Here is a 27744-nt window from a genome sequence, read left to right as displayed (position 1 = left end):
GAAACCAAAAAAGGACCAGGGCGCCGGCCTGCTACTTGGTGGTCCACCGTGTCAAAGGATTTAGAACGAGCCCAATTAAATCCACAGACAACCCAGGACAGACGGTCCTGGCGCATGAGAACGAGGAGAGCCGACCCCAAATAATGGGATAAAGGCAAAGACGAAGAAGAAGAATATGACCTCAGGAATGCGTAATTAAAATCTGTCGGGTTAGTCGAGCCCACGGTGTTTTATTAACTTGTTAAGATTATTATATTTATTATATAGTAAATACCTTTTGACGCGTAGTCTGTATATCCCTATTAAGCCCTCACAAAAAAGTGTTTAGCTGAAATACCTATACAACAAAAAAATTCAATCATAAGTTATTATAGATCTTTATTTTCGCTGGCGTCTTCAATGACGTGTTCGACGTTCCGGATAAATCTACTTATCTAAATATTATTATAAGTGATTTCTTGAAAATCGTACTTCGATAGCAATGAAACGGGTGTAAAACGCGTCGTAAAGCGGTTCGATTCGGATTTCGCAACATTTGTATATGGGTAGAGCTATTTTTGTGTTGCGAGTAGAATGGCGAGTGTGATAATATGTTTGTGGGGCTTATTGGTTTTGGCGGTGAGGATTATCCACTTTTATCATTGTTTCTGGTACTCTAAAGAGTGTTATAGGTCTTAAAAGAGAGAGCTGCCTGTTTCAGCTGTCTGATACTTTACCAGTGAGGCTGCCGATGTCTTTGTAAAATTTCTTGGTGCTGTATAAAAGTATAGGAGATATTTTACCAGGTACCTACTACAAGGTTTTGTAAAAACTGAGTAAGATTATTTTAGAATACAGTTTGTTCTTCTTATCCTGACCGGCTGTGTATAAAAACTAAATGTTTTCATAAAAACTTGCTTCATCAAAATAAATAATCACATAAAAAATGTAATAGATGTGACAAAGCCCTCCAGTGGTAAAGGCGGAATTCGAACCGGCGTCTTTAGCTATCGCGGCTAACGCCATGAATCCCTAGGCTATCTCGCCACGGCGGTACCCGTCCCAATTTCTCGACTATATGCCATCTTAGTAAGACTAGGCGTCTTTGACCTTCGTTCTTTGTTCTTTGGTCTTTGTTCTTTGGTCTTTGTTCTTTGGGGCCTTCCTTCACCACTGGTGGGCTTCGTCACTTTTTCTTTAATATATGATATCTATTACAGTTTTTAATTCATATAATATATAGTAGTGTGATTACTTAAAATACACAAATCAAAATATTTAATAAAATAATTTGATTTGTTCCCAAACTTGTTCAAATAATCACATAATTTTAATTTTTTATGCAAGTTTACTTACAATTTACAAGATTACAGATATCAACAGCACACAGCGAGGACACGACTCCGACAGGGAATGAAGTCAACCAAGAGGTGGACCAAGTGATAGAGGATGAGATCACCAGCAAACTCAGTAAAGACCTGGCACAGAGTATCGAGAAGAAATTCCTTGTAGACCTGGAGAAGTAAGTTTTAATGCTACAATAGATGCCAATTAGTAATAAGAAGGGAAGCAGGGGAAGGCTCCGGACCTTCAGCCTTCCGCCGCAGTCGGCCTTAGGCCTCCCGCCTGCCTGAAGCGCGCCCTAATATGGGCTCACGAAATAGTACTTATAAATGGGTGTTCATGTGTCTGTTAAGTTTATATTAAAAACTACATCCACAAAAGGGTTGTTTCCAACGAATTTTCCTACTACTTAAACGATTCTGCAGGTCAGTGAACATGGTGCTAGTGAAAATCCAGATGCTGCTGCAGAACGGCACTACACACATCTTGGAGCGGCTGTCCGACCTTCAGGGGCAGTTGGAGGAGATCAGGAAATCTACAGGAACAGAGGTTTCAATAAAGTTGACTAATTTTGTACCTACTCAGCAAAACAATCACAGTTGCAGAACGGCACCACACACATCTTGGAGCGGCTGTCCGACCTTCAGGGGCAGTTGGAGGAGATCAGGAAATCTACAGGAACAGAGGTTTCAATAAAGTTGACTAATTTTGTACCTACTCAGCAAAACAATCACAGTTGCAGAACGGCACCACACACATCTTGGAGCGGCTGTCCGACCTTCAGGGACAGTTGGAGGAGATCAGGAAATCTACAGGAACAGAGGTTTCAATAAAGTTGACTTATTTTTTACCTACTCAGCAGAACAATCACAGTTGCAGAACGGCACCACACACATCTTGGAGCGGCTGTCCGACCTTCAGGGGCAGTTGGAGGAAATCAAGTCTACAGGAACAGAGGTTTCAATAAAGTTGATTAACTCAAGTAACGTACCCTTTCGCTGTAAGAACAAATCACTAAATAGGTAGGTACATGCATATAAAATCACAAGTCTCTACGATTGCCCGATCCTCTGCTACGATCCAAGTACGCACTTATTGGTTTTTGACTTTTATATAAACTTTTTTATATGTATAATTCTTTTAGGATAGTTAACCTTTTGGTAAGTTTTTTCCTGTTTGATCGAAGAAAGTTCGTCACCGTTTTCATCTTCCAACTAATCCAGGATCCAGGCTTCATCTTTCAACTCCTACATCCAATTTTCCCTCATACTTTTATCTTTACCTGTCGCTCATCATCATCATAATTTAAGAGCATGGCTCTTGTCGGTGGAGTATGCGCCAGTTTTCTCGGTCCTCGGCCAGGTTCAAGCCACGACCACGAGCAAGCTACACACAACAACTGAAAGCGAAAGCAAATGTCGTGTCTTACAGGGATCTAAAGAACCTGGCCGAGGACCTGTCGCTAGGTAATTTGAAATGAAATATTAGTTTTCTAATGTATCTACCGAATTTTCAGCTGGATACGTGCCTTAAAGAGCGCGAGAACGAGACCGCCCAGCTAGCCGAGAAGGCGATGCATCAGATGGTAGTGTGCGGGTACGCCCTGATAGGACACAACCCTACACAGGCCGTCGGCGCTGTTATTACAATGAAGAACATGATCAAGACGCGTTTGCAGCCTGTGAGTGTCCCCTATTGCTAATTATTGTAATAGAGTGCGTATTTCTATATAATAACAAATTAGCTTACTCACTCCGTTGGCTCAGCGACCCAAAATGAGACTTGGCCTCCGACACAAGACAGCGCCACTTTTCTCGATCCTGTGCGACCTCTCGCCAATTGGTGACTCGAAGCTCGCGCAGATCCGCCTCCACCCTGTCGCACCAGCGATACCTGGGGCGTCCAATAGGACGTCTTCTTGCTGGGCGGCCCAGGTATGCTCTTTTCACGTTCCGATCCTCATCCATTCTCTCAAGATGGCCCAACCAACGGAGTCTGTGAGCTTTAGTCTCTCCCATGATGTTAGGTTCAGCCACTAGATATTCAATCTCATGGTTCCTAAGGACTGTCCAGCTTCCATCCGGTCTTATTTAATAATAATAATAAATAACAAATTAATATAAAATTAAAAATATTATAGGACATTCTTACACAGATTGACTAAGTACGGTAAGCCTAAGGGGGCTTGTGTTATGGGTACTCAGACAACGATATATATATAATATATAAATACTTAAATACATACAAAACACCCATGACTCAAGAACATGTCTGCTCCACACACAAATAAATGCCCTTACCGGGATTCGAACCCAGGACCATCGGCTTCACAGGCAAGGCCACTAGGCCAGACCGGTCGTCAAACACTTATATAATAAATGTATGGTAATATGAATTCTTAAAACCGTTTTTAGGGTTCCGTACCCAAAGGGTAAAAACGGGACCCTATTACTAAGACTCCATTGTCCATCTGTCACCATGCAGTCTGTATCTCATGAACCGTGATAGATATAGATACGATGTATTTCTGTTGCCGCTATAACAACAAATGCTAAAAACAGAATAAAATATATTTTTTTTCCTTTACATGGCCCCGCTTTGGGTAAAGGCCTCCTCCATCTATTTCCATTTTATCCTATCCTGTGCTTTAAACTTCCAGTCTACCAGCAATTCTTTGAATTTCGTCAATCCAGCGGTCTTTGGGTCTCCCTTGGCCTCTTTATCCGATAGGGCCCGCCCATTCAGTTACCCGTTTTGTACATCTTCTATCTGTGATAAGGGCTACGTGTCCCGCCCATCTCTCCATTTCTGCTGTAGAGCGTGTTGTCCTGCGTCTAAGAGGCCGGTGTCGATTTTAGTCGCAAAAATGTAAAATTGATAGATTTAGTATGTGAAATTGTATACCTCTTGTTACCTAACAGAAATAACAAGTACTGTTTTCTATTAGCACGTCTTCCTATCTTGCCTTTTATCAGATAATTTTTTTGAAAACAGACTTACTAAATTAGTAATGATTTTTTTTCTGATGGACGTTTAGGTAAACGCGCGTAAAGCACTGATTTTGTCGCTCTTATTTGTAAATTTCGTAAAGTTTGCACTGCTAAAAATGGTAAATTTGTATTACACATATTCTGTACTTGACCTTTATCAGATTACATTTTTGTTATATGACTTAGATTTCGAGGAAATGAAAGTTAAACGAATTCAATTTTCTCCAGAAATTACCTCTAAACAAGTGACAATTTCTCCGAAAATCTACTTATTTTTGACGTCATTTTGATACTTAAACAATCTACAACATATGCTGAAACTATTCTTATACATCAATTTGTATAATTTACCACCATAATTTTTTGATGAATTTTTAAAAACTGCCCCTTCTCTTCATATATTACCGGCGACGCACGCTCGCGACCTCATTATTAAAATGCAAGATGAGAAGACGTGCTAATAGAAACCAATACTTGTTATTTAGATATTACGTAGCAAAACGTGTATAATTTCAACGACTAAATCTATCAATTTTACATATTTGCTCCAAAATCCATACCGGCCTCTTAATTTAGAGGCCGAGGCCAATACCTGAACTTATTCTTTCCTTTTCCGCTATAGTTATATCGCAGTTTGTGTAATGTTTAATTAGATGACCCGATTCCAGGTCCGTGCACAAAAGAAGGAGCTAGACGAGCTGCTGAAGGCTTGTGGACACGAACACAACTCTTTGAAGAAGGTCATCAAATGTGTCATCGCTAAGGTATTCATTTATCTAACGTTTTGTTTCCTTACTGATTACTATTAAGTCTTGCGCCGGACAAACTTTTAAGGTATGGCATCTTAGGAATATGGAATCTTAGGGTCACAGTAAGACGTATATCTGTCATTTTAAGGTTACCAATGTTACCATTCTTATCTCCATTTTTTTCTGCAGATTTTTCAATTCCTGTACCAAGCGTTTGCTTCTATAAATTGACCTATAACTTATTTAATCCTTAGGAATTTACCAATGCTGACTTATTTGTGTCGTTTTCAAGCAAAAGGTACCACATCGTCGCTTGCCGTAAGGACGCTCAGACAGGTTATTCGTATAAAGATACAAACAAATGTCGGCCTTATAGTAAGCGACAAACTGGCACCTTTTACTTGAAAATGTCACATTTTACAATCGATTACAATCTGCGAAAAATAAAAAAAGGCTAAATTAGGATAACACTGAGTAAAAGTAAGTGCCTACTTAAACATAAATTACAACGAATTTCCTCCCGCGGACGCTCTAGCTGTGGAATGAACTCCCTTCCGAGAGTCTACAGTATGGGAGTATGGGGTTCTTCAAAAAAGGAGTGTACAGGTTTTTAAAAGGTTGGCAACGCGCATGAAACACCTCTGGAGTTGCAGGCGTCCATAGGCTACGGTGACTGCTTAACATCAGGCGGGCCGGACGCTTGTTTGCCACGGATGTGGTGTTAAAAAAATCCGTGTTTTTTCTCAAAATGGCAAAAAGCAGCTCAAGCCCAAATCAGGTCAAACTACCATTCTCAGGCATGTAAATTATGGAATTACAACTGCCACAGAATTGACAGAATAAATAATAGTAATAGTACAGAAGTTTCACTCTTTAACAAAACGCGTCTATTACGACAAATATGACCGCTAGGTGGCGCAAGCACAAGCATGCGTCCGTTCCTTATAGTGTAACCCGTTCGGATTAAAAAACCGCAAATCGATGTACAGGTTAGCCGTTTGGCACACGCATACTAGAGGTCAAAACAATTTTTTTGACCCGCAGTTCCTAAAAAAAATTCCCCGGGGGGGGGGGAGTGGTAAAACATATTTTTTTTTGTATGGAAAAAAAGAATATTTTTTTCCAAAACCTATCGTGTGTAGTATCATACGAAAGGGTTTTTTGAGGCGATTCTAAAAGTATATCACATCATTACATTTCGGCTATTTTTTTTTATTAAAACAAAAATAATTTTCGAAACATACCAAGTTTGGGCTCCTCCAGATACGATATGGCTGTTTTTAATTTTGTACAATATACCACAAATGATACGTGATATCCTCATATCCAACCCCAAGAAAGCAATTCTGAAAATAATATCATAAACATTTTTTTTTTTTTTCAATTTTACTAACTGACACAGTTCTACTTCAATACCTATTTTAAGAGACTTATGGAACTGCAGATACGGTACATATTAATCATAAAATGATACGTAATATCCATATATCGAATGGGAAATACCTCTTTAACCCTTTAACTGCGCCTTTTCATCGGTTGGTATAGTTTGTTTTATTTTTGACACAAAATATCAAGATTGTATCCTTCTTTTATAATAATTTTTTTTAGGAACTGCGGGTCAAAAATTTTGTTTTGACTTCTAGTATGCGTGTGCCAAACGGCTAACCTGTACATCGATTTGCGGTATTTCTTTGTAATTGGGGTCGAGCGGCTTCCGCTATTACCGGGTGCGCGGCAATTACTATGGCTAGACACCAAAATTGGTGTGGGCCGCATGTACTTGTAGCGACGCGACGAAATCGCGCTGTGAGCCACGCCTGCAACTGCATATAATTTAATTTTGAAATCAAAAATTTAAAAGAAGTAACTCGCAGTTCCATTCGCAATGCGTTCTTATTCGCGATTCCCAGTAAACAAGCATTCGTGTATTATTCGGGTCTTTGATTTGTAATTTATGCGCCATGAACGCCGAGTATATTTTGGAAATATGTTTATTTCCCGCTGACACTTCGAGCGACAGACATGTTTGAAGATTTCTTAACAACTGCGTTTCGTTTGGTAAGCTTGTAAATTTTCGTGATGAGAACCATGATATTGGTGCGGCCAATTCGAATTCCGATATCGAAATGATGTTCGTTTTTTTCGCTCCTAGTTTTTGTACACCTATTGGCACGAGCGAGATACATGGGCGAATGATAATAAAATGATATTATTTTGATTTCGAAATGTAAGTTCGAATTGGCATCTAGGTGGCAGACTAAACAGACACCGTATTATGAAGCGTTTACAAAGAGCCCAAGGTCACCGCATACCTACGGTGAAATATTACATGCATGTAATAGTACATTACTACAGAGGCCGGGAAGGAAGGGGTTGCCGGCCGAATAGAATATACGGCCGAACGTAGTGAGGTCCGAATAGTTATGAGGCCGACAACCCCTCTTCACGCCGATGTATGTATAGGTATAGTGCTTTTCTCAAACGTTTAATATATCATCTTCAATCATACTATCTTTGTCTTACACTAGTACTAACACCCAAAAGAAAAGGATGAGTATAGTTTTTTTTTGTTCTTATTTACTGACAAGATTTGCTTGACCAACTATATATATCAATCAAATATCGTTTATTGTTTTTTTTTATAGGCGTATTGGCAGAATGTCATAAACGAACCAAAAAGCAAATATTGCTTATAGTTTTTTTTTATGGCTGAATGCCATGATGCTGTGTCACAATTATAATGTGAAATAGAAATTAAAAAAGAGCCACTTCCCGGCCTAGGCCTGCAACTTTGTATGAAATTTCATTACAGGCCCCTCCTCTAGCCGCGCCGGAGACGTGATACTTCCCAGCCTATTATAAAGAACGTAATATCAATATTACATAGCATGTTTGAGAAAAATGCTTTTCCCTGCGCAGTGTTGCTGAATTGCATTCTACAACATTTTATACAATATCGACTCATGGGGCATCCCTATCCCTAGAATTTTGCAGATATTTCAAATTTATTATGAGTACTGGGGCCTATTTCTCGAATGGTATTAGACTAATATTATTATGTTGCCTTGGTAACTGATACGATTTGACAGTTCGTGGACTAATAATATTAGTCTAATACCGTTCGAGAAATAGGCCCTTGGTAACTTATACGATTTGACAGTTCGTGGGCTAATAATATTAGTCTAATACCGTTCGAGAAATAGGCCCTTGGTAACTTATACGATTTGACAGTTCGTGGGCTAATAATATTAGTCTAATACCGTTCGAGAAATAGGCCCTTGGTAACTTATACGATTTGACTGGGGTCCATTTCTCGAACGATATTAGACTAATATTATTAGTGTTGCTATGGAAACTCATACGATTTTACAGTTTTTGGACTAATAATATTAGTCTAATACTTTTCGAGAAATAGGCCCCATCGTCAATATGGTTAAGGACTAGGACACAACAAAATAAGCCAGTCGCGCTTATATTAGTACGACAGTTGCTAAGCGTAGTTACCACGAGTTGTCCTCACGCTCCATTTTGTAGTTAAGGTGATCAGTCTATTAAAAAAAATGTAGTTATTTCAAGCAGATACATCTACAACTTTTCATTGAGCAAATTATTTTCTCACACCTACACGTTACTGGAATAGCGAAACTCAATCTAGGTCACACAGATGGATCTGTCACGGATCGTGCTAACATCCGTGGTAGTGTCGAAATAACGTCTATGGTTCAAATTCGCTGATATTAACTTTTTTTAATAATTAAATAATCCATTGGAATATCCACTGTCTATTGTATTTTTCAAACAGCATGGGTACGGATGTCATTTTCATATTTTCATTTTTATAACCTTTTAACGTAAAATCTCGCAAAATATTGATATGACATATATTATGTCACCGTGTCCATACTGTTTGAAAATACTGTAGACAATTTTAACTAGTTAAAGTTTGTGTTAATTCCTTCTTTCTATTTATTTTTTAAGAGCCACAGAAGTGAACTTTTTTGAGATAGAGCCGAACAGACAAATATAAAACACTTTATCCAAAATATTTACATTTCCTCATAGATGGTTCGTTTGCGTTTCAGTCGCCCATGGTAAAGGCCGCCATGATGGACGTGACTAGTCAACTGATGCAGGGTGTAGTCGAACTGACCAAGGTACTCGCCCACGGCGCCATGCACGAAGCCTGCCTCATAGAAGTCATCAAAACAGTCGAAGAGGAAGCCTTTGGCCTCCTCAGCAAAGTTAGAAATTGCGCTTTCGGAAACTTCACTGACGAAGCTAACAAATTCATAGAAGAAAACAACGCAACAGTACTCGATATACCTCCAAAAAAGAGTCGTAAAATTAAAGTAGATCCTAATAAGAAAGAAGTTGTAGAAATGAAGCAACTCATCAGGAGATTGCTAAGTGAAGCTAATGTTAATGATTTAGACAAACGTTTTAAAAAGAAGTTGAAAAAACTGCAAGATGATCTGACATCTGGTGAAACCGAAGTCAATGCTACATCAAAAGTTAACGTCACTTTAAATGATGCTAAAGTAGATTTGAACAACACTTCGATTATTTCAACAGTGATTTCAAATGATATCTGAAACATTATGTGAGATGTTGTTATTTCAATATCAGCTTGTAGAACACGTTTTATTTCAAAACATATTAGAGGATCTAAAAATATACCCGTTTTATTATTTGATGCTGTTGATGTGATAGATCGTTAAATTTAAAATATATATATACTTAGCGTCTGATGAATGGTTTGCCATAAACTTGGGGAAATAATATTTTAGAGCTATAATGATGAAACCAGCTCTGTGGATAAACATTATGACAATTTAAAAAAAATCTTATAACCCATAATTTCACACATTATCAAACTTAAACTAAAGTCCCATCTTCGTGGACTGGAGTTACTATTTTTAAACTATGGTATTTCCGCTATTTATCTACGAGTAGTATCTGAGGGCCTACTGCGAAAAACTAAAATTGAAATTTCTTTATCTGTCTCTCTCTAGCCCATATTCGAGTGATACAGAAACAGATAATACAATTCTGATTTTTGTTTTTAAGGGTAGGGCCTCAGGAGTTAGTGAGTGAGATAGTACTGTTATGTATGTCCTAATCCGAAGCAACTGACGTTCTTTTTTAGGGTTCCGTACCCAAAGAGTAAAAACAGGACCGTCTGTCCGTCTGTCTGTCACCAGGCTGTATCTCATGAACCGTGATAGCTAGACAGTTGAAATTTTTACAGATGATGTATTTCTGTTGCCGCTATAACAACAAATACTAAAAAGTACGGAACCCTCGGTGCGCGAGTCCGACTCGCACTTGTCCGGTTTTCTTCTAAACTTTACTAAAAGCCACTTCCCGAATAAAGCAAGGAAACGTCTAAAGTAAATTATATGGATTACTGTTACCTGGTATTATGGATCAAAGATTTAAATGAGTAATGTGGCCGCCATCATAGTTTTAGCTAGGATAAGTGATTCGTCATTTCCTGCGTAATCCACTTTTAGTCCACATCTAGGTTAAGCCTTACTATTAACAGTAGGTTGAAAGACACACGTACCAAATGCAATGTGGCTTTTATTTTATTGACTTTAGGTTCCCGTATTAATGGGTTGATATGCGACAGGATTTCTCGAAACGTCAGGACTTTTGATCCTTTTGTGATTGCGGGGGGACGTGGCGAATGTCAGAATAAATTAATAACCTCAACAAACCATTATAAACTAGCTAAGGTTGGAGTCGGTAATACGAAAGGAAAGGTTATGCCGTAGTATTTGTTAAATATAAAAAGCACGAATAGAACAACAGCTACTCTGACCACAATAATATACCTAAAAGTTTTCTTGGCCAAAAGTAATTTAATCCCCAACTTTTGGTCTTTGCTATAAAATTATAGTTTTATTTTGTTTATTTTTATCAACTAAACGGAAAATGGTGGCCACATTTTTCCGTAAAGCGAAACATAAGCAAAATAAAGCTATGTGACAAAGACCAAAAGTTGGGCAATCAGTAGGACAACAATAGTAAATCAGTAGATTTATACATAGATTAATTGGTTTATTATTAAAAAAAACAATTATCCCGATGAGGGCGCCTCTACTGGACGGTCGACGCAGTCTTATGATTTAAAAACAAATTGAGGTACGGAGGTCTAATTAGAGACAATATGAATTTGGAGATATGATGGTCCAGGACATATTGTCATGATTTTCAGGCTGATCGCCGAATTTGTCAGGATAGGGCTAGGCTGGGCTGTAGGGCTAAGATGGTCGGTTTTTATCATCTGTCATTCTTATAAGTATGCAAGTGCGAAAGTGACGCATAACATGACAAGTGATAAAAATGTGACCATGATACCGCCGCAGGTTATTGTTTGTTATAATATGGTAACCCTATCCCGAATCACCTTTCATCGCTACGATTTACGCTATCTCTCGAAAGAGGTTACGGCAATCCGTGAAGTCGGGCGCATGATGTAAACATTTTTTGTTTATGTTACTGATGGGTATTGAGGGTAAACGTATCATACGTACATCATTTTTAGCTATTATTTGAATAGCCAAAAATGATGTAAAAGATGAAAGAAAAGCAAATTAGTGATGCTGTTAGCGACGACATCGTCGTCCTTTCTGAAACTTTGACTTACTGAATTCAGTTCAGAAGTTATATTCTGTCTCAATGCAGTTTCATTAAATTTTTATTCGGTTTTAAATATTATTATTTATACCCTTAAGGTGTGCTAATGAAACTGCAGGTATGGGGTTGGCAACTGTCAAAGGTTTGCAGAGATGGCGCCATCATAGCTTGCCCCTATTTCTATGAGATTTGGCTTAAAGGACTGACATCCAGGGCATTAAAAAAACAAAAATGTGACACAATTCTAGGGATTGACAGGGCAAACTATGCTGGCGCCATCTGCTAATTATTTCGAACGGCCAACCCCATTAGCTTCGAATCCTACGAGTAGTAAGGGAATAAATATATATGTTTATTCAAGTTAAATAGCTGTCTAAGTCTCTGGTTATGAATGTTGTTCATGTTCCATATGTATCACATATCGTGGCTATACTTACTCAACCTCATATCTGCAACAATCATTTGATAGAAATGTCGCTTTTCTTTCATTCGGAATACGGGTGTTTTTGTCATCAAATGAGTGTTGCAGATACGAGGTTGAGTAAGTTATAGCGGCGATATACAATCCTTAATTGACTTTATTATTCACAACGGCGGGGCTTAATCACGTAAAATAAGTTTTAAATTTACCTTTTAAATAATAATAATGAGTAAAAATCGTGAAACTTTAAATCAGTGCTTATTGACTTTGTTTCAGTCTTGTGTAATTGTCCCGTAACACTTTTCTTTATCTATCGCCAATTTTTCCAAATAGGGTCATGACCAACCCTCCTACTCTAGTTTCCATGACCGTATCATGTGGCTGGAGGTGAATGACTCCGTCACCTACATTTCCTCTAATTACTTTTTTCTCTGGATCGGAGCCAAATTTTAATGGACGCGCGCGCAGACAGCCGGCAAAGTGTTTCTCTTATGTTTTAGGTAGATATTTGGTGCTACCTATTAGGATTTAAGTTTTTTTTAAATGAGTGTCTGTCTTACATAATATTTAACATCCTAGTAGTACTAGGTTAGTTGGTAGTGACCCTGCATATATGTGCGATGTCACCTTAATGAATACGCGAGAGGAGCTGACGTCCTCGGTCGTAACTTGCGGAATGCCCACAGACTCCTGGGTGTTAAGCATAGGTTAGCCAAGTCAGCGAAACTAACCCACGTGATGGGGCCGACTGTTTACAACCGTCTGCCGAGTCATGTCACGAATGCGTCGTCATTAACGAGCTTTAAAACGATGGCTTATCGAGCACACTTTTTATAGATTTAATGAGTTTATGGAGTACGAAATAAGTTCCTAAACATAGATTTAATTTATTTTAATTTTTATTTTATTATGTAAAATAAGCTACAATACAAATCATATTTTGTAAATAATTTATAATATTGTGACATATAATATGAACTATTATGAATATGAAAATGAATACATACGAGACTGGAAGTTCAAAATAAAAGTTAAATTGACCTATCTACTACTTATTCTGTCTGGTTTTGTACTAAAATTACAGTTGGATTGGGCAAAGTCGGTCATAGATTGGGCATTCGAACTGTCCTTTAAATAGTATTATTAGTATATTAAAATGGAGCATACTACATAGTTGGTATATGTAGAACTCATAAATTATTAATTATATCATCGCTAGACATGATGGCATAACAAGAATCGCCCTGTAATTAAATATTGAACACCTATATGTATATACATGCTTGGTTAATTATATTATATATTGTGGCAAAACCTGCGGTGGCAGCATGGTTCCCTTTTTATCGCCTGTCACGATGCCTGTCACTTTGCACACTTACATACTTGTTAGAACGTGGCAGGTGATAAAAATGCGACTGTGCTACGGCCGCTGAAGTAAAGATTACTACAAGTGCACCTGCCGTCGCCCACTTCTACCTCTTGTCAAATTACCAAGCTTAAAAATACCCCTTCTAGATCTCTCTAATAAATTATCACCTTTCTGCTACAACATATAATTGAGATTTGGACTAAAGTACCACCCGGGTAAAGTTTTTCTTATAACATTATAAAATTTATAACCCTAAACTACCATGTAAATATACTTTCTGAGTATTCAATTGCCAAACGATAGATACGGACGATTTACAAATAAAAAAAAAACCGGCCAAGTGCGAGTCGGACTCGCGCACCGAGGGTTCCGTACTTTTTAGTATTTGTTGTTATAGCGGCAACAGAAATACATCATCTGTGAAAATTTCAACTGTCTAGCTATCACGGTTTATGAGATACAGCCTGGTGACAGACGGACAGACGGAGTGGAGTCTTAGTAATAGGGTCCCGTTTTTACCCTTTGGGTACGGAACCCTAAAAACAATCATAAACTCGTCTAGACCAAGTCTGACCAATAAATTATCACCCACTTCAGAAGAAATACTGAAAATAACACGAAAACCGTTGATCTCGTTGAAAAGTGATCACATATATTTTCCCAGAAGAGGTTTATTATAGTTTTATGTTCACAAGTTCGTTCATAAGTATGATTCGTAGAATTTATTTAACACTTTTACTATCCGTGCATTACAAGTAATGCATCGTCCAATTAACTCTGTCACGTCTACGTGACGTCAGAAATGTATCTGTAAACTTCTTCTCTTCTTCAGTCGGTCCATCAATGCTGAGGATCGTGACATCATGTCCTTCTGTTACAGATCAGGTTCCTCCATAGGCTTCTATTCTTCGCCAAGTGCATGGTCTCGTGCAGTTTTAATTGCATAGGTGCAGTGATTTGAGCACACCATCTAGTAGGAGGAGGGCCCTGGGCTATAACCGCGAAAATCGAAGTTCGCAAATTGGGGGCATTTTTCTCTGTCACTCTAATTACGCCTTCATTGGAGTAAAAAAGAAAGATCCCCACAATTTGCGAATTTCGGTTTTTGCGGTAGCCCCACTGAGGTCTGGTGCCTTCAACTTTACCCGTCATAATAACTCTCTCCAGGCTATCCGAGGAGCGACGTGAGAGGTGTTTGTGAACTTATGCATCACATATAATGGACGGACGTATCGACCCATGTCATTGTTGAAAGCGAAGGACAGTAAAGTTTTAAAATTATTTCGATAAAATTGGAAATTTTCCGCATAATGTAAATTTCACGCCATCAAACACCAGCAGATTATCAGGAATAGAAGATTTCTTGGACGGTACATTTTAATTTTCCACTACACTACAGTAAATGCGTCATTTCGGCATATGAATTCGTCGTTTTCGATATATTGTTTCTCACTAAACTGAACTGTCACCCGCAGAATTTCCCTGCCATCTCATCGGCAACACACTTGCAAACCCTCTGGTGTTGCAGCACTTGCTGCGGCGGTAGCACGGTCGCATTTTATTTTTTAATACAGTTGCTCAAAAAGTGCTACTTTTCGTGGCTGTTTAGCGTGCGGAAAGTTGGTTTTCGGGAACTAGTGCTTTTTACTTTTCCAATTTTTTTTAAATTTATACTTGTTCCAATTCATGACTACTTATTGATGAGTGTTTATATTAGTTTCCTTTAAACGTCGTAATCAACATAAAAACCTACTGTTAATGTAAGAATACGAAAAATATGCATATTTCATATTTTATTACTTACCTCTTCATCATTATAAGTATTATAACACGTTTATTTTTTAATGTTGAAAAACGAATGGAACGGAACGCCTGTCAAAGAAGGCGTATTTTCTTACTGCAAGAATGTTTTAAGTTTCCAAAGGCAACATTCGATATTGTTTTTATAAAATAAATATACGATACACAAATAATCGTAAATAATGATATTTAGGTAATAATAGTACAATGTTTTAATATTTACAATTGTTTCTGTCTTATAGAACATGCATTTGAAAAAAAAACTTTCATTGAAGTGGGTTAAATAATAATAACAAAATCTATTCTAGTCGAATAAAAGCCAGAAAAACACCTCTTCATAATGTCAATGTCAATGATGTCACAGAATTAATAATATAAAAAGTTTCGAATTCCATTCCTTAATACTTGTTGCTTTTCTTATTTTTTCGCAACTGTATTAAAAAACGTCGTTCGATACACGTGCGGATATGTCATTATTCACTCGTCTCGAGTCTTGTCACTCGCCTACGGCTCGTGGCAAGATATCTCGGTGCTCGTGAAGTAATGACATACTTTCCGCACTAGCATCGAAATGTACTATTATCGCTTGTCACCATGCCTGTCACGTTCTCACAAGTATATGTAAGTGCGAAAATGACGGGCATAGTGACAGGCGATAAAAATGGAACCATGTGCGATGGTTATTGCTTACCAACAGGTGAGTCATCTGCTCGTTTGCTTATTTAAAAAATACACCTTCAGTTCAGACCTATACTTTTGTACTGAATTAATTATTTTTCCCATGACTAATCCGATCGAAAACACGCTCTCAACCAATAATAACAAATGATGTTTAGTAAATATTGGACGCAAGCAAGGAAACCACATTATGAACATCCTGTGAGTTCACGGAATCGCCGGCCAAAACATTTCAAAGCACGGACTAGGTACAATGTGAACATCATGTAGATGAATCAACAGGTTTAAAAAGCATTTTGATGACTCTAAACCTATGTATAAGCAATGTCAAAATATAAAAAAAACTGCAACTTCACTGATTTAAACTTTCCGATTTGTTCACATTATTATGTTAGTCTTTCTTCGAAACCACGGGGACGATACCGTCGTCGAATCGTCAAGGTCATTTTCAAGAATATAAAAATCTGGTTTAAAAATAACGATAAAACCAGCTATCCAATCAACAAAATCTAAAGCTTCCCCATCGATCTTCCTTCACAAATAGAACAGTCAAATACATCAATAAAAAGTTAAAGTAAAACATTTCGATTACCGCATACATGTCAAGGTTCTCAATGACGTACCTAGTACACAGTTAACCTAATATAAGCCTTATTTCATGCTAATAAAGTATATCGATGGTTAATGTGTTGTAACAGCAACACAACTAAAATGGACCTTATGCCACCGCAATAAAGTAACCTATTGCCAGTTAACATGTGGACGACGGTGTAGAAACGGGTCGAAGAAATAGTACGGTCAAATTCACCATCTGACGTTATGACACAGCGGAGTTAGTAGCGGACCCATTTTTACTCGCTCGCGATGGAAACGAGTGCTCGTATGAAAATCAGTGCTGCTAGTCGTGCGGAGTCCACGCGGAATCCGCTCATGGATCTTTGAACCCGTTCAACGACGAACAATGAAGGCAGTTAAAATATCTGACACGATCTTATCTGTAGTGTTTGTAGTCATAAGAGCGTATCACAAATTTTTGGGGCCTTAAGAGGAACATATTATCGCAAGTGACTGTACCCATAAAGAGTAACGGTTTCGGAGGGTTTCGGTAATTCCTACATATTTATCTTAAAAGTAATAAATCAGTAGGTATTGGGTATAGGTACAAAAACTTGTCAACTGACAACCCCGTGCCGACACTCACAGCTCGGTCATAAAACTGCGGCGCGCAAAGAAGATTCGCGGTTATAAGTTTCAATTTTGCTTGCAGGCAGCGAGCATAGGTATAATTTTATACCTAAATCTGACTTTTGTGAAGGAGTGAATTTTCTGTACGGTAGTACTATTCTGTGGTTCTACGTCGAGTTTATTAAAGAATTTACGGCTTTACTGGGCCTATTGCCTGAAAATTGGCGTGTAAAAGGCTATTCGGTTGCCACATAATGCGCGGCCTTGCAAAATGATTGAATTAGATTTCGATGCTTTGTTTTGGAAGAAACAGCATAGTTCATTTTGGCTATCCGAGCCTAAGCCGGACAGTATATAGGTATATATTTTACGCTCTTACGTAAAGATCCCATATAACCATTCCGGTCGCAGAAATCACCACCAAACTGGTAACAATGTGTCGACTCTTCCCCATTTCTGGTAGCGGTGTTACGACACTGCGACCGGAATTGTGACACATTTGCGTCGTAACAGCGACCGAAAATGGTTGTATGGGAACTGAAGACGCTTTCAAAAGAAGTAGTTCGGCACCATCAATTTTGATCCAAGATTAGACCATCCCAATCCTGAGCTCACGTAGGCGGTTATCTTACTGGCGATCTAGGTACGGCGCTAGTGTAATAACCGCCTTACAGCAGGAAAAGGTTTGCTATTCAAATTCGCAGACTCAAAATCAGAATCAGAACTTTATTTTGCTTTATAAAGGGTACATGCAACATACACTATCACTTACCAACATCCGTAAAAAACGCCGAGTGCCTGTTAGGGCTGGAGGGTACGGACGCCGAGGCCGACGTGAGGAAAGCTCGCTTCACCTTCGTCCATTTCGAGGCCCGTGGAGGCCGGTGCTGCGGCGGCCTCGCGCCCAGTTCCAGTGAGCGCTGTTTGCGGAGGATGGGGTGGGATGGCTCGGATTCTGTGTAATAGAAAATTATAATGTTAGGTGTAGTAATCAATATAATGTACCTAATTGAGGGTGCGTCACTATCTGGCCCGTCACTCAAAGACCGTCTTTTCAACGATACCAGTACCACGTCTGGTGAGCTTCGATCCTCTGGTCTTTTTCCTGATTTCTTCTTTATATTGTCTTCCTCTTCCTCGTAGTTAGAATGAACTGAATAACCAGATCTATTCTAACTACATTGAGGTTGCCATTGACTGCTCAGTGTTTATCTCGGCGAATAGCCCAACCCATCTTCAGTTTCGCTATGCACATTTTACCTCATCGTGTGTATGGAATTACATTGGAAGTTTTTAAAATATTTTTTATTAACCTAACCTAACTTCTCAGATGAAGGTATAGTCCACGTCAGGGGTGACGCTGTGTCACATCACCCCCATCACTCAAAGACCTTCTTAACGGTACCACATCTGAAGAACTCTTGAATCCTCTGCTCATCTTCCTGACGACTTATTGGAATACTTATTAACACATCACAAAGGCTTAGAACCCTTCAGCTTTTTAGAACAAGGTATCCGTTGCTTAGTGTCAAGACTCGAGAGATCTAAATTGGGATTGGAAACATTTCAAAAGCCTTACCTAACTCCTCAGATGAAGGTATAGTCAATGTCAGCGCTGGTGGTGCATCACTATCTCCTCCATCACTTAAAGACCGTCTCCTCAGCGGTACTACATCTGGAGAACTCTTGGGTCCTCTGGTCTTCTTTCTGACGGATTCCCGTCCTGTTTGGATGATATCGCGCATCTTGCCCCAGGGTCCTTTGTGGAGTTTGTTTGGGGATGGAGAGGTGGAGCTGTCATCCTGAGGGTACATCAAAAGCGTTATGCTAGAATTTATGTTAGAACTAGACTTATATTGACCGGAATATGGAACAATACAAAAGGTAATCACGGTCCATATCTATAGTTAAACTAACCGTAAATCATTCAAAACTATTTATGTTACAAACTTGTGTATTTTTTTTTATTAGGTATAGGTAGGTATGTATTAAATTTGTATAGCTTTAATTTACAAGCTTTTATTTAACTTGAAATCAAATCTTGTAAGCCAAATTAGACCCACTAAAGGATTGATAGGATTCCTTGAGGATTTGGGCTGGCAGGACTCTAGCCTACCCTCCACCCTCGTCACGCAAAATAGGCGCTATACTAGTCGTCGAGTTGCGTAAACCCGCCCGTGCTACAATACAATAGACCCACTTCCCATTATTAGGTTGAACTGAAACTTCACATACATGTGTAAGATAAGATAAGACTAGATAAGATAAGATAAGATAAGATAAGATAAGATATGATGTGATAAGATAAGATAAGATAAGATACGTTGTGTGACAATGCAATATAATGGTACCTACCATCGAGCTGATACACAGGAGGGGGCCTCAAAGAACTCTGTGATAAAACAGCGCTACCTAATTGTCTTTGGGTTTGTTAGAATTATCTCAATGAGTATGGGGTATTTGACTGTATTAAAAATAAATTGTTTTACACCATGCATGAAATAAAGCACCAGAAGATTAATAGAGAAACGTAGACAGCAGTTATTTTTAGACACAATTTATATTTTAAAACCCGTATAAAACTATAAAGAGTAGGTAATTTGATTGTGACGTCACATGCTAGTGTTTCATATAAATTCCATAGTAGCAAAATCGTTTTGACAGTTCGAAAAAAGAAACTGATTTGACTAGTAGTCAAATACCCTATAGGAGCCTATTGAAAGAAAAGTATAGTAGTCAGCGATAAAAGCTTGTATCAAAAATAAAAATATAATAAGTTTGTGGGTTACCTGCGGAGGAGCATGTAGAAAGGTATTGTCATTTTCGTCACAGCGCAGGATGTTCTTTCGACACAGGCCTGCAAAAATCAGAACAAATTCACTATGATTATTGATATTACTGCGATAATCGTTTACACTTACATTGTTGACATTATAATATATTTACTATATAATTATATATTTGCATTAAACGTTTTGTATATTTGCATTATAAGTCTAGTGTATATTTGCATGCCAAATTATGTAACTAAGAATTATTGATATAAATTCACATAGATTATTAACCTATTTATTTATTTGAGGAGATCCAACAGCTAATTAAATAACAATATAATCTTAAGTAGAGATACAGAGCCAATTACAGTAAAATAACTCACAATTAGATATTATGGTATAAAAATGTCGGACTCGCGCACGAAGGGTTCCGTACCATTACGCAAAAAACGACAAAAAAATCACGTTTATTGTACGGGAGCCCCACTTAAATATTTATTTTATTCTGTTTTTAGTATTTGTTGTTATAGCGGCAACAGAAATACATCATATATGAAAATTTCGCTATCACGGTTCATGAGATATAGCCTGGTGATAGACAGACGGATAGCAAAGTCTTAGTAATAGGGTCCCGCTTTTAACCTTTGGGTATGGAACCCTAAAAACATAACACTTAATTAACACGCATACTCATCGCTGCGGGACTTATAACAATAGTGTTCCAAAATATTTATCAGTACGGTTTTTACTCACTATTATTTTTAGTCGCCTTTGGCGACATACAACCACGCACGACGTGTGTGTGTGTGTTTGGTGTGCACGACGTACAACCGCCGCGGACACTCGTGCCTGAGGAAGGATTCCCAAAGAATCCGAAACATGTCGCCAAAACCGACTAAAAATAATAGTGAGTAAAAATAAATATTTTGAAATATGTCTCACGATAGTTTAAGTGCGAATAGTGTTCCAGTTCGTACTTTTAAAATGATGGGTTGATGGCATTGTAAACTGTTTCGTGAAGACGATCGTTTTTAGGGTTCCGTAGTCCACTAGGAACCCTTATAGTTTCGCCATGCCCGTCTGTCCATCCGCCCGCGGCTTTGCTCCGTGATCGTTAGTGTTAGAAAGCTGAAAATTGGCATGGAAACATAAAACGTAAAATAAAAACTACAAGAATTTTTTTTTCCCATCCCATCCCATCTTCCATACAAAATGGTTCTTTTTGAACATTTTTTTTCGCTTTAACCCAATGGTGAGGTAACATTCGATAGGTCTTTCAAAACGATAAAGGTCTCCAAGAACCATTTTTTTTATAAAATAAATATTTTCGGAAATAATCGCTCCGAAAGAAAAAAATATATGTGTAAATGCGCGAACATGATCGGTCCAGCCGTTTTTGTGTTTTTTGTTTTTTTTTTTTCTTTTTTCAAAAAAGTATAATACATTTTAAACTTATACTAGGTTCGCCAAACTTGCGTTTAACGGCGAAATCTTCTCTTACTGCGACCCTTATGATTGTAATGTACTGTACTTACATGATACTTACCCCCCATGATAGCCCCCGTTTAGCCTATTCTGACAGAATGGTAACTACAGAAATTACGGAGCCCTGTGTAGCATGGAACATGCTCTTGACCGATCTTTTAAAGATTATTTGTTATTTTTATAACTCTTGTTGCGCATTGATATTATTAATTCCCGATCCCTTCGCAAGATTTGCGTCAATCATCCTGTGTTTATGTTTGGCTATTCGGAGACGTGAGTGCGCGAAGCATCCATCAGTCATCTAATATCTCATAACAGCCTTAAGGTGCATCCACACCGCTGCTTAAAAACGGTGACGGTACGGAATCGCAATGACGCACCTTAAAGCGTACCGTTTTTTAGAAAAATTAACGTTACACCGTACAGGGACCGGCCCGCTATCCCTTATCGGAGTTTTATAAGGGTATTGCATAAGGCTTAACTCACCATACCCTTTGCCAGACGAAACCCTTTGTTTTGGTTTTAAAAACCCTTATATAAAGCTACCACATTTGAGTAATCGGTAGCCCAAATACCCTTACAAAACCCTTATCATCCGCTCACCAACACCTTGCATATTGCTTATAAGGGTTAGCCTTATAAAAGGCTTTCCTTTTAGCATATAAGCGTGCTAATTTAAGTCGTCTACCTTGTTCATAAAGCACACATTACTTCGAATCCGAGCGATCGTCGGCGGCGACGGCGGCGTTCTTTGACTAGGCACATATTTTCTTTCCTTTTCATACACTACCGTAGATATATACTAATCCTGTCTCTTTCACGCAAAGGGAAACCTTTATAAAAAGCGCTTAAAGATAAGGGTAACCCTTATTAAGAGCTACCCTTATTTTTGGTTAGCTTTTCGGTAAGGGTTAGTCAAAGGTAAGGGTATGAATGGGCTTGCAGTTCAAAAGGGAAAGTCTTTCAATGTGTTAGCCGTGTTTAAGTGTCGCCCATTGAAAGGGTTTTATCGCGGAAAGGGTTGTCCGGTCCCTGGTTCCGTACCCAAAGGGTAAAAACGGGACCCTGTTACTAAGACTCCTCTGTCCGTCTGTCTGTCTGTCACCAGGCTGTATCTCATCAACCGTGATAGCTAGACAGTTGAAATTTTCACAGATGATGTATTTCTGTTGCCGCTGTAACAACAAATACTCAGTACGGAACCCTCGGTGGGCGAGTCCGACTCGCACTTGTCCGGTTTTATCGCATGCTCTCCACATCGCTGCTTAAAACACGCCGACGGTGCGGAATCGCAGTAACACGTCTTAAATGTCACGATTTTATCGCATCATGTGATGTGATTCCACACCCTCAGCGTTAGTATTTTGCGTAGCGGTGTGGATGGCACTCAAATCATGTAAGTGAATAGTGTAAGTGAATTTTTGTTAGATGATTTTGATAAGTAATGGTAACTGTGCTCAGCATGGAGCCACAGTCCATAAATGGAAAATTGTACGCCTTACGGCACAACATAGTGATACAATGATTATGTGAGACACTTACTGTACCTTACCTATATTGAACAAATAAATGCTTTTGACTTGATCATTACAAATATTTAAAATAAGCTGAAAAAAATCAGTGACAATATATATTAATTAATGTTAACATCGACTAGCTGGGTGTAATTGTAAACTACCACGCGTGAAATCCATACTTAATATTATAAATGCGAAAATCTGTCTGTCTGTCTGTCTTTCTGTCTGTGTGTTCCCTCTTCGCGCTTAAACCGCTGAATCGATTTAGATGAAATTTGGCATATAGATAGGTTGAGTCTCTGAGAAGGACATAGGATAGTTTTTATCTCGAAAATCATCCCTTAAGAAAGTAAAAAGCTGGGTGGAATTGAGATAATTAATGAAGTGCCTGCTAATTTGTGTGCATAATATGCTCAAATTGGATTTGCTATGAGAATTTTTCCAGGCGCTATACTTACTTTAGCTGCTGTTACTAAGTCCACGCAGTCGAAGTCGCGGGCAAAAGCTAGTTGTATATAGTTTAAACTCACTGTAAGTGAACTTTTGTTCTTTATGAGCAATAGTACTATTTATTGTATATTTGCATGTATACTTGTGAACGTATGCCAAATAAATGATTTGACTTGACTTTAATAAAAATCTTTAAACCCAACGTGTACCGCTTACGATACGATGCGTCACTGCGATTCCGTGCCGTCACCGTTTTTTAAGCAGCCGTGTGGTCGCACCTTTCAGTGATATTGAGAAATCAGTTTCATCGCAGGATTTATTACGCAAGGCCACTTCATGGTACTGAACTGACGTCTTTTATCGTATTGGAAATACTGCCGGGATAGCACATGATTGGCGCGAGAGTATCTCCTTTAATTCGTACAGTTAGTAAAAGACGGGTAGTCTATCTCGCGGCGAGATACTTTCGTGTCAATCATGTGGTCGGCCTACATATATTGGTGGTTGCATTGCACCAAACCGGCTGTCACCCTGAGCGTTCGCTTAATTTTATTGTATGCCAGGAGCGGTATTCGACATGCGTTAAGTGACGTTTCGTGTTGAACTTCAGTTGAATGGAAGAAATCGTGTGTTGTCAAATAGGTAAATTTGACATTAGCAATCCACAGTTAGGTGACAACGAAACCAAACCGAACCACGCAGAGTTCAGAGCCATTTTAAACCGTATAGTAGTAAGAAAACAAAGTTGATTTTTGTTGCATAATTTTTTCAATGAATGAGTTTTGGTGTACAACCAAATGATACTTTCCACAGTTGATGAACAAATGATTCATTCCACTGTTGAACTGATGTTGAAGCCGAAACTGACAGTTGTGCATCTCGAATAGGGCCCCAGGTTTCGTAGTACACTGCTGAGTATCGTTTGTCAGTTCGGTAATTGTCGTTGGTGCAACCGTAAAGAAAAAACCGTCAAGTGCGAGTCGGACTCGCCACCGAGGGTTCCGTACTTTTTAGTATTTGTTGTAAATACATCATCTATGAAAAATTCAACTGTCTAGGTATGGTTCATGAGATGCAGCCTGGTGACAGATAGACGGACAGCGACAGACAGGCGGACAGCGGAGTCTTAGTAATAGGGTCCCGTTTTTACCCTTTGGGTAATAAACCCTAAAAAGAAATTGTAAATTCCGCCCAGCAGTATTTAAGAATTCGAAAAACATACAGAAAAAAAGATCCAGACAGATTTAGAAACTTCCATTCTGAAGGTCTGTTAAAAATTGCAAACAATGTCCTGCTTATCCTGAGCAATCCAGATAATATCAGGATTATTCTTATTCTGGAGTAGTCCCGTCTTTTTACTACGGCTTACTAAGGGAGCCTGAGATGTGCTCAGTAAAAATTCGCGCAACCAGTTTTTACGAAAGCAACTGCCATCTGACCTTGCTCACCGCAAACTCACCGAAAATCGACTACGATGGTATGGCCAGTGGCCACGTCATGAGGCGCCCACAAGACCACATGACGAGAAAGGTGCTAGAGATGAGTGAAAAGGGGACGCGGAAGGCCCAAGACAACATGGATAGGTCTTGTAAAAAAGAACCTTAAAGAAAAAAGAATACCACCAGAGACGACCCAGGACAGACGCTCCTGGCGACGCCGTATAAGGAGAGCCGACCCCAAGTAAATGAGATATAAGGCTAGGAAGAAGAAGAAGAAGAACTGCCATCTGACCCTCTAACCCAGTACCTATGGATATGTAAGATAAAACATAAAAAATATACCTCATATCTGCTCTACTTTCATGCCCGTAGTTCTGGTAGATCATGCGTCAGTAAACAAATTTATCATTCGCAGTGATCCAGCGTACGCGCACGTATTGCTAACGTTTACGGCTCGGCTGCTAGTGTAAACTGTAAACCGTGACTTCAATAAAACTTGAAAGCAACACGTGAACCGAAAATTCATATACATTAGCCAAGTTTTCTGGGGGGCATAAACGTATCCCTTGACATTTCCTGGTCGGTAATTTCTTCAAAAATATCTCATTATACATATAGCCCATTACATCTTTCAAAACCATTCGTGGGCCACCAGCCACTTAACTCGCCAAAATACGCTGCTTCTTTTAGGCTTATAAAGGTTATCTGGTTTTCCTAAAAATACTGCCACTCGCCCTTTCGTCCTCCTGACAAAGGACCACAAATCCTGACGTGTCCAGCAAATCTCGCCACAGTTTTGGACACGACGCACACACCCTTTTATAAAACGACTGTCAAACGGATGTTGGATTTACATTCAGGAATGCGGTCTATTTCAGAATGGCTATAACGCCGTGTGAATAGTATAGCGGCGTTTGGATTGCTAAAAATAACGTTTATGATAAATTTTAGGACGCTATTATGAGTTAGATCGGATTTTGTATATAGATATTTTGGCGCCACGTGGGTTGGCGTACGATTTCGATATGATTTATCGTGAATAGTGTGAAAAACATAATGAAAACTTCATCATTGAACACTAAACTTGTCCTTGGATCAGAGATTCGGGGACAAAATAGTAGATTGTTAACCAAAGGGTGAAAGGCACCTATTCCTGTCGATGTAGGTTGGTAAAAATCGTACTTGGAACTTAAAATGCTGTAGTGCAGAAACGTGTCATTTTCTGCACACCTTTAAGAACAACAATGACCCTCTTTCAGAGCATGAGAAATGAAAAAGTAATAGACTGTTAAAACTGTACTGACGGCGGCCTCTCGTCATTATAGTGATTTTCACGGTGATTATCTGTCTTTTTGAATTGCCTCTCATATTAATTCCCTGACTCATATCCCGTTTAAATAAACTATAAGTATAAATACAATATCTATTCATATTATATGGGTATTCTCGTAAAACTTAAGACATTGCTTGTAAACACATCACCGGTGCAATGTTCTTAGAACGCACTACGCCGCGAATATAATAAACAGGATAAGCTTGCATACATTCCAATCTATAACATTTTCTAATTTTGTTTGCAATTTCACCTCCTTTGTTTATTATACTTCAAATTTCTATGAGATTACATTAAAAACCTCTTCTTTCAAATCTTATAATGTGCGGTAGTTGTTCTCACCTGGTTCCCTTAACTCTTCGCAGCTTGAATTAGGCGTGAGTGAGAGCGCGCTACCTGGAGTAAGGCTCGCTGAGTCCCGTTCAGGGCGCGCTAGACTTGGAGGAAACGAGCCCAGACCAGGAGAGGAGCCAGCTAGGGCCACCACCCCCACCATCGCGCGGCACGCCACCGCGCTGCCATTGGGCTTTCTGCCACTATTATGTAGACAGTTGTTCTTACCTGGTACCCTTAACTCTTCGCAGCTTGAATTAGGCGTGAGTGAGAGCGCGCTGCCTGGAGTAAGGCTCGCTGAGTCCCGTTCAGGGTGCGCTAGAATTGAAGGAAACGAGCCCAGACCAGGAGAGGAGCCAGCTAGGGCCACCACCCCCACCATCGCGCCGCATGCCACGGCTCTGCCATTGGGCTTTCTGCCACTATTATGTAGACAGTTGTTCTTACCTGGTTCCCTTAACTCTTCGCAGCTTGAATTAGGCGTGAGTGAGAGCGCGCTGCCTGGAGTAAGGCTCGCTGAGTCCCGTTCAAGGTGCGCTAGACTTGAAGGAAACGAGCCCAGGCCAGGAGAGGAGCCAGCTAGGGCCACCACCCCCACCATCGCGCGGCACGCCACCGCGCTGCCATTGGGCTTTCTACCACTATTATGTAGGCAGTTGTTCTCACCTGGTTCCCTTAACTCTTCGCAGCTAGAGTTGGGCGTGAGTGAGAGCGCGCTGCCTGGAGTAAGGCTCGCTGAGTCCCGTTCAGGGTGCGCTAGACTTTGAGGAGACGAGCCCAGGCCAGGAGAGGAGCCAGCTAGGGCCACCACCCCCACCATCGCGCGGCACGCCACCGCGCTGCCATTGGGCTTTCTACCACTATTATGTAGGCAGTTGTTCTCACCTGGTTCCCTTAACTCTTCGCAGCTTGAATTAGGCGTGAGTGAGAGCGCGCTGCCTGGAGTAAGGCTCGCTGAGTCCCGTTCAGGGTGCGCTAGACTTGGAGGAGACGAGCCTAGGCCAGGAGAGGAGCCAGCTAGGGCCACCACCACCACCATCGCGCGGCACGCCACCGCGCTGCCATTGGGCTTTCTACCACTATTATGTAGGCAGTTGTTCTCACCTGGTTCCCTTAACTCTTCGCAGCTAGAGTTGGGCGTGAGTGAGAGCGCGCTGCCTGGAGTAAGGCTCGCTGAGTCCCGTTCAGGGTGCGCTAGACTTGAAGGAAACGAGCCCAGACCAGGAGAGGAGCCAGCTAGGGCCACCACCCCCACC

The 27744-nt window shown here is 39.6% G+C and overlaps 2 protein-coding genes across 2 annotated transcripts in view; one reads left to right on the top strand and one right to left on the bottom strand.

The window, feature by feature from the left end:
* LOC134755386 (uncharacterized) overlaps positions 1-27744 on the bottom strand; it is a 63810-nt gene that overhangs the window by 30541 nt on the left and 5525 nt on the right. Inside the window, exons 3-5 of the mRNA XM_063691940.1 lie at positions 19947-20014; positions 18737-18959; positions 17930-18112 (exon numbers count right to left, since the gene is read on the bottom strand). Coding sequence (XP_063548010.1) covers positions 17930-18112; positions 18737-18959; positions 19947-20014 — 474 coding nt within the window. The remainder of the gene's footprint in view (positions 1-17929; positions 18113-18736; positions 18960-19946; positions 20015-27744) is intronic.
* Positions 474-9736, top strand: LOC134755399 (uncharacterized). The gene is made up of 6 exons (XM_063691954.1): positions 474-618; positions 1353-1501; positions 1749-1872; positions 2840-3004; positions 4982-5077; positions 9145-9736. Exons 1-6 carry the CDS (start codon positions 574-576, stop codon positions 9652-9654), a joined length of 1089 nt encoding a protein of 362 aa, XP_063548024.1. The 5' UTR covers positions 474-573; the 3' UTR covers positions 9655-9736.

Source organism: Cydia strobilella, chromosome 2 (genome assembly GCF_947568885.1).
Source record: "Cydia strobilella chromosome 2, ilCydStro3.1, whole genome shotgun sequence".
In the NCBI taxonomy this organism is placed as follows: Eukaryota; Metazoa; Arthropoda; class Insecta; order Lepidoptera; family Tortricidae; genus Cydia; species Cydia strobilella.
The sequence above is the reverse complement of the archived record's forward strand: the minus strand, read 5'-3'. Positions and strand labels throughout refer to the sequence as shown.

What these genes read in the sequence shown, in the direction of transcription:
- LOC134755399 (XM_063691954.1), top strand. Translation starts at nt 574, where the DNA reads ATGGCGAGTGTGATAATATGTTTGTGGGGCTTATTGGTTTTGGCG. An exon ending in GGAAATCTACAGGAACAGAG is followed by an intron (nt 1,873 to 2,839) that starts GTTTCAATAAAG and finishes CCGAATTTTCAG; the next exon opens with CTGGATACGTGCCTTAAAGA. An exon ending in TCAAATGTGTCATCGCTAAG is followed by an intron (nt 5,078 to 9,144) that starts GTATTCATTTAT and finishes TTTGCGTTTCAG; the next exon opens with TCGCCCATGGTAAAGGCCGC.